Source organism: Drosophila persimilis, unplaced genomic scaffold (genome assembly GCF_003286085.1).
Source record: "Drosophila persimilis strain 14011-0111.01,24,50 unplaced genomic scaffold, DperRS2 tig00000715-arrow-arrow-pilon, whole genome shotgun sequence".
In the NCBI taxonomy this organism is placed as follows: Eukaryota; Metazoa; Arthropoda; class Insecta; order Diptera; family Drosophilidae; genus Drosophila; species Drosophila persimilis.
Genome location: NW_020825343.1, coordinates 896,011 through 903,779, shown reverse-complemented (window position 1 = coordinate 903,779; position 7,769 = coordinate 896,011). Strand labels below are relative to the sequence as shown.

Genomic DNA, 7,769 nt, shown 5'->3' with positions numbered 1-7,769 from the left:
TTATGAACTCTCGTAGCTGGGTGCATCTGTTGGTAGAAAAATTCTAAATCGCCAGAGTTCAAGTTATAAGAGTGAAGAGGGAGTGGGAGTAGAGTATCTGTGTGGAGTGAGAGCATTTGGGTGCAGAGTGTGAGTGTATGAGAGTGAGTGCGTTAATGGCCAAACTTTTGCATATAAATCCTTAATTATGACATTATTTGCATATTATAAAGTTGCCTTCCTTATATGCAACAGTATTGGTAGGTGGCGGGACCACAACCCATTCACGGTCGTACCCTGTCATATTCGATGCCCCAACCACCACACAAAAATTACGTCGGATGCTACAATGAATTGCACTTTCGATAAATGCTGCTCACGTTCAGAAATAAGCCTTAAATGGTGGATCAGCTGCAGCCGTAAGGGGAGCAGCAGTTTCTATGAGGTTGTATGTACGGCCAGGGAACAGGTCGCCAACAGTCTGGCAGTTGAAAATATTTAGTATTTTGTGCCTACAAAATTCTGCTGGCCAAAAGCCAAGTTTGCCACCAATGCTGCCACTGCCACCTCTCTAAGCCTGAGCATCTGCACCAAGGACGTCGTCCTAGCATCCATGAGTGGGAGGCTGTAGACCGACCACAGCCTAGGGACAGAGGCGGAGAGGTGGCATGTCGATTTTGGGCTTAACACGGTGTCCGGGCGAGGAGTTCAGCTCGTTGGGAAACCATCTCTAAGCCTAAGCAGCATCCCGGCCTGGCATTAAAGAAATGCAAAAATGGCCCGCACGACGCCATGCCAAAAAGGGCGTCTGCATCCGCCTTTGCTCCTTTTTTCGGGAATCCACAGGCGTGGCTGGAAAAATTTTGTGGCTCAACGCCCAAAATCTCATGTGTCGCCCACAGAAACGATGGTATCCAAAGAAGGAACACAAATAAAAAATAGAGAAATATCAGCCGAAAAGGCTATTTACGTCCCAAATCTTTGCATACTCTTAAAGGATCACCCGGAGCATTCCACCTGATCATATTCATCCTCTATCGCTATCAATATGAGTCAGGAGATAATGGAGTCTCGGGAAACCGATACGGGAACCGGATAGAACAAGAACCGTGGAATAGGTACGATGTATCCCTTTAAGAGGATGATAATCTAGAATATTTTAAATTTAAAGACAAGTAAATGCTTCCGGATTCTCCAGTTATAGTAATGTCGCTCCAAAAAATGTAAATACAAAGCGACAAAACATGAAATTATTTTAAAAGGCGGAAAAAAAAGAAAGGGTGACAACTTAAAGCGAAATTGGTTCAAGGGCTGAACACTTTTTCAATTAATTGCGGAGGCTGGAGGCACTAAGGGTTGAGGCTACATGTGGCATGGGAAAAAAAATGTATTTATGCGCTTTCCTTATTGAACCAAAAGGGATATCAACTCGTGCGGCAAATTGAAAACGGTAAAATAATAATTTAAAAGAGACAGTCACGAACAAAATTTTTATACCCTATACTCAAAATGAGTATTGGGGTATATTAGATTTGTGGTAAAAGTGGATGTGTGTAACGTCCAGAAGGAATCGTTTCCGACCCCATAAAGTATATATATTGTTGATCAGCATCAATAGCCGAGTCGATAGAGCCCTGTCTGTCTGTCCGTCCGTCCGTCCGTCTGTCCGTCCCCTTCAGCGCCTAGTGCTCAAAGACTATAAGAGCTAGAGCAATGATGTTTTGGATCCAGACTTCTGTGATATGTCACTGCTACAAAAATATTTCAAAACTTTGCCCCGCCCCCACAAAGGGCGAAAATCTGTGGCATCCACAATTTTAAAGATACGAGAAAACCAAAAACGCAGAATCGTAGAGCATGACCATATCTTTTAGTCTGAATTGGATCGTATTATTATTATAGCCAGCATCAAGAGAACAATTTCATTTTTTCTCGCCCTGTCTCTCTCTAACACACACGTAGCATAGGCGGCTTTGCTTAGAGTAAAACATTAGCGCCTAGATCTCAGAGACTATAAAAGCTAGAGCAACCAAATTTGGTATCCACACTCCTAATATATCGGACCGAGACGAGTTTGGACGCAAAGGATGTAAATCTGGGGATATTCACAAATCTCAGAGACTATTAAAGCTAGAGTAACCAAATTTGGTATCCGCACTCCTGTTAGATCTCACTATAAAACGTATATCTCAAAATTTCGCCCCACCCCCTTCCGCCCACACAAAGGAGGAAAATCTGTTGCATCCACAATATTGCAGATTCGAGAAAACTAAAAACGCAGAATCATAGATAACGACCATATCTATCTGATTGCTGACTCTGGATCAGATCAGATCATTTTTATAGCCAAAGGAAACAAATCAATTTGCAGTGGCTACGCAGCGCGTGACGTCACGCTCAGACTGATTTTCTGTCTCTCTCGCACGCACTCTTTGTCGTGTCGCTTAATATTAGCGCCGTCTGCCGGAGGAGAGCCATACTGACTTAGTATCGGGTATAACTGTAGAGTGGCGGTGTCCGCAGCAACTCACAACGTTCCCCCTCGTTATTATAGCCACGGTGCTCAAATGGGAGCCAAGAGCTAACGAATGAAATCAGCCAAGCTTAAAAATTACTTAACCCTCATGATGCTCTGACCCACTCTTTGAAGCTTAGCAGGTATCTCTGTCTGGGGAGTGTACCTGTATCTTTGTGTGCTCGCATGACCAATTCAGCTCTCGTTTCTTGATGCCTGCCTGCCATCATGTGTGTGTCGGTTTAGCCAGGTTTGCTTAGTCGCTTAGGCTGGAAAGTTGATCCAAAACTTTTGACCTTGAAAGCCGCACACAGCCGAACATACTCTTCCATTGCGTTGAAGGTGTTTGCTTGAGGGTCTGTCATACCCTGTAGCCCTGGCACAGCTAGACGAATGCCTAGTTTGTTATTCTGCAGCATAGACTTTCAGACTTAAAACAAAAAAGATAGCTCCCCAATGCAAACACACCCACAAACTAAAGGGATTCGCACACACACATACAACCACACACAAAGGAGAGGGGCATACCCACATTTACTGTTGGCTTAAGTCAACAATAGTCGAAATTTGAAATTGTAAATGTTTGCACTCAGTTCTCCAGAAGCCAGACTGGGGGGCAGGCAGGGCTGTCCCTTGGACTGGAGCTGCGACAGGTAGAGACCCTTTGGAAAGGGTATCGGGTAGGTTGGGGGTCCTGAAGTCGAGGGCCTTGCGCTATACGCCGCTATGTTTAACTAAAGTTTCGTGCTCTTGTGCAAATAGCAAAAGGATTCGCATTCGGCCTCGGATGCTCGACCTCTTCCTGAGTTTTTGGCCGTCGACAAAAGCGGATTACAATCATAAGCGAAAATTAATTAATTATTTACCAGCAGCTTAGTTAGGCGAACGAACACCACCCTGCGTCAAGCCGAAGCACCAAGCCCCAACCCCAACCCCAACACCGAAACAAATGAGTAAGAGCAAATTGTTGCCACCATCCCCGAACCTAGCTTGTGTCTGCCACTGCGGTGTCCCCTACATCAATGTCGAAAGTTTCCCCAAAGTTAAATGCCTACTACTCGTTGGGAAGAATGGGAAGGGTGTGTGATTCACGGGCTCTGTACCTCCCATCTGGTAATTAATTAGGCAAGTCATTTGTCAATATTATCTGCGACTGTTGTAAATTGCAGCAAATTCTACAAAATTTTTCGGTCGCAACACCTCAGGCCAATTGCTTTTCTTTATTATTTTGATTTATGTCAAGGATTCGCCGTGAACCCATCAAATGGAGTCATTTATCTGAAGCCTCAGGATGCTCAAAAATCTTAAAACTTTTAAGAAAATCTTTCAATACTTTATTAAAAATTCTGAAAAAGATTTATATATCCAATCTTTTCCTGTGAAGCCTAAACCGCAGGGGGATTCCCGGACACTCCTAGTGTCTTCGCTTACCATCATGTGTAATTGGTAATCAATTTCAAATGTCGACGTTTCAATTAGCATAATTAAATGGCAATTTTTCACAGAACTTGCGCCTTAAAGGCCAGAAACTTTTGCCGATGCAACTTAGACTACAAAAAAAGGAAAAAACTGACACGAAATACATTACGAGTTTGATAAAGATGGATTTTTGGAAGAAAAGCAGCTTGCGAAGTCACACCGATGAATATCCTTTTCCGTAAGCAAACACTCAGATTTAACCATTGTAGACGTGCGTTTCCACCTCAAGGAAGTTCTGGAATTGCTGCACTGCCGCTGGGACTGAGAGTCAGTAGAGAGTATTTTGGTATAGTAACTATTTTCAAAGCACAGAAATCAGAAGCTCTTCCTTTGGCAGAACTCGTTGTACACTAGAAAACATTAAAAGGAAGTCCTGGAATTGGAGGAGCTGGTGCAGTGGTCTGATCGCAACAGATTGTAAGGCGTATACATATATTTGTATGGTATCCAGAACTCGCTCATTGGGATAATTAATATCGATTACAGCTCATTAAAGAACAAAGGGAGACAGTGCATGCTGCATGCTGTGCATTCCAGAATTCGACACCCATACTTCCATCGTTAAAATGACAAGGTGAGGCTCTGGCCATATCTTTGCCACAAGCGGCTTGCAATTGTGGCCAATGCAACAACAGGAGCAGCAGGAACAGCTGGAACAGGAGGAGTAGCAGTAGTCTTTGTGCCTTGGCTACCATCCAAGGGCAAGCAACAGCGAAGCAGCCGCCAAAGCTATTATCCTTCCTTTCCCCGGACCAGGGCCGCTTTTTGCTGCTGCCATAATGCCGCGCAAATTGTTTTTTTTACACATGTGCGCCCAACATATTAAATTGTTTATTGGGACAAGCCATAAACAAAGAAGGCCGGCAGCTCACGGGGAGAAGTACACTGAGAGAGCTTTTGGGAGAAGAAAAATAGCTTTCTTCAGGCCTTAGATATTCTTTCTTTCAGTGAAGTGCTGGAGGACTCCTTCGGCACACTTTTGGCATCCACTTCGAAGGGCTGTCATCCACTTCCCGAAAAAAGCGACAATTCGCAACGTGCCAAGAACAATTTCATGATATTTGATGACAATTTGAATAGCATCCCCAGGAAGTAGGGAACTCTGCTCTTTGAGGCTTAGCGAAAGTGTATCCTGTCAAGTGATATTATGCACCGAAATTATTGTAGTTGGCACCAAACAAACAACTTTTTGCCAAAGAAACACACAACACAAACAGGACCCCAGAGACGCTGCCAAAAGTCCTACTGAACCAAGTGGCATGTTTGTAACGAGGGGGTGCGGCGCCACAAGGGGAGCAATGACGACAAATGAGTGGACTATACTAAATTATATTGATTTAAAGCTATGATTTTAACAGACTTTAATCTGGATCCATCTATCCTGGCAAGGGACCACCGCAACGTTCAAGAATTTCGTATTATTCAATGAGAAGCCAAAAGAAAAATCAGCTTTTAATAGTTTTTTTCCATTTTGGGGTAAGAGGGAGACAATATGTAAATAAAACTCTGACGCCATTAAACACATTTTTTCTGGTAGAATTGGGTCTCTAAAATTGAATGAATTTCGGTTTTTATTGCCGTTCAGTTTTTATTGTTATTTTTAAAAAATATTTGTTTTACAATTTTTCTCGGTTTTAAAGTAACTTGATGGAAGTATTTTACTTGTATTTTAAAGTGGCATTAATCAAAAAGATGTATACGGTTAGCCCTTTATTAATATTTGTATCTGTTAAGGAGCCAACCAGAAATTGGTTTTCATTATTTTAGTTATTTTTTTGCGACAACTCACTTTTAAATCTACAAAAATAGAACTACTGTTTTATTTGCTGCCGCGAGCAGTGTGGGTGTGTAGATATGTATGTGTGTGTGTGTGTGAGTGTCTGGGAAGGTGTGTCTGTTAGTGCCTCTGGGGCGACCTCAAACAGAGAACTATGCAAAATATATATAATAAACAAAATATTTAAGATTTGGCAAGGCGTTAGGCGTGGTGCCAAAGGGCAGCATTTCCGCTTTCAAACGATCATTTGGTCTCATCTTTTTTGTTCTTTTCCGCCTTGGCACTAGCGCGCGTTGCCTTCTTTTCCTCGTACTTCTTAATCAGTTCGTTCTTGGTGGGAATCGGCTTGATGAGGCCCCATTGCACCAGATACCTGATGGACACCGTGGTGCCGCCCAAGGTTAGAGCGTATCGTAAGGGAGTGGCCACTTTATAGCACAGAAAAGCGATGGCATAGTGTCCCATATCGGAAGACTGGGCCCTTTCAATAATGGTCTCGCTAAGATGCATGTACTGCAGTAGCGATGGCACATCCACTCCGCTAAGACGAGACAAGACAAGACACAAACCATCACTGAGAATCCAGAGTTTGGGGAAGTCTTTAAAGCTTACCACTTCGACAGATAGTAGAAGCCGCCGAACCAGCCGACCGAGGTTACGCAATGCACCGGGATCAGCACATACCAATACTGCTTGTACATGTGCTTGAACCTTGCGAACAGCCCCATGTTGGCTGCATCCCCAAAGAGGTCGGTGGCCATTGTGGAAGAAGCCTTGATATCTGAGTTGTTGGTGGCAACTGGTGCTGGGGTCGGCTGTGCGGACTTGTGGCTAAGGCATCTTTTTCTAGAGAACAGCCACGGGCTTGGAAGATATCGTGTGGCTGCCGTTGTCGTCCACTGGGGAGGTGCCAGGTCGCGGTTTCTCCGGCTCCAGATGATACCATCGAAAAGGCATCTTGCGTTTGATTTCGTAGTAAAGCTATGCGACAAAAGCCGAGCAACTGGGCGCTGCTGTGCACCATGCCCAATGAGCCTCGTGAGCTGGGACATGGTTGCCACGATGGGGCGCTTGTCTTTTGGTCAGGTTTGGAGGCCTAAAGCTAGATGTTGTTCTATTGACTGTTGAGCTGATGAATATTTCTAGTTCGCTTGAACAAGAACGAACTTTTTGATGTTTTCGACGTTCGCCTGCTGCCTCTATATTTCACACAGACACTTCCATGACCGGCACAATATACTCAAGGAGGTCACTAATTGTATAACCTCTCAGCACTTGCTAATATAATTTGACTTTAGGTCTGTTCAGCTCAAGTTTTATTACCCTCTTTCAGAATAATGGCAAGGGGTATTGGTAGGGGTAGGTAGGGGTAAGGCTGGCGGTCTGACAGCCTCAACAATAATGGTAATAGCAGCAAAAATAACCATAACTCTCACAGCAACAGCAAACACACACTAGCAACAACAAGTTAAATTAACAAAAGCAACAAAAAGCCGACGGGGAAACTTATGTGCAACTTTTTCCACAGACAAACACAAACAAACATGTACTATATGTAGGTATGCGAATATGTGTGCGTGTAAGAATTAAAAAAGCCACGTGCTTTGCTATGCCTCTCTACCTCTTTCACACTGTTCTACTCTCACTACATTTCTGTCCGGTTTTACGAACTTCCAATGACTGATTTGGACCTGAATACGGGAACCTAAAAATATTATTTCCTTGTTTCGGGACTTATTACATTTATTATATACATGTTTCTTGGGGTTAGATGTATTTGCCTTCGCAATGAGTAAAATTAATTGATCGTATTATGTATAACGCAAATAATTTATTCGTCTTTTATCGTGGGAAAATATAGCCTACAATGACGTTCACAGTATAATAGAGTCATAGTCGGTAGAGCCATGTCCGTCTGTATTGCCGTCTGACTATTAGTGTATCAACCCCATTGGCCCGCGGTACTCCAGCATTTTGTGTTCTTTCTATATCTCTTATAGTACCATAATAATTCCATTA

General features: G+C 43.3%; 1 protein-coding gene across 1 annotated transcript; it reads right to left on the bottom strand.

Annotated features, from left to right (window-relative positions):
• Window positions 1–5,944: 5,944 nt before the first annotated feature.
• LOC6602155 (uncharacterized protein C18orf19 homolog A) lies at window positions 5,945–6,802 on the bottom strand. The gene is made up of 2 exons (XM_002027164.2): window positions 6,363–6,802; window positions 5,945–6,291 (listed from the first exon to the last, which is right to left on the bottom strand). Exons 1-2 carry the CDS (start codon window positions 6,800–6,802, stop codon window positions 5,994–5,996), a joined length of 738 nt encoding a protein of 245 aa, XP_002027200.1. The 3' UTR covers window positions 5,945–5,993.
• Between the last annotated feature and the right edge of the window lie 967 nt (window positions 6,803–7,769).

Coding starts and splice junctions, on each gene's coding strand:
- LOC6602155 (XM_002027164.2), bottom strand. CDS start 6,802: ATGTCCCAGCTCACGAGGCTCATTGGGCATGGTGCACAGCAGCGCCCA. Junction 6,292..6,362: donor TTCTACTATCTGTCGAAGTG/GTAAGCTTTAAA, acceptor GTCTCGTCTTAG/CGGAGTGGATGTGCCATCGC.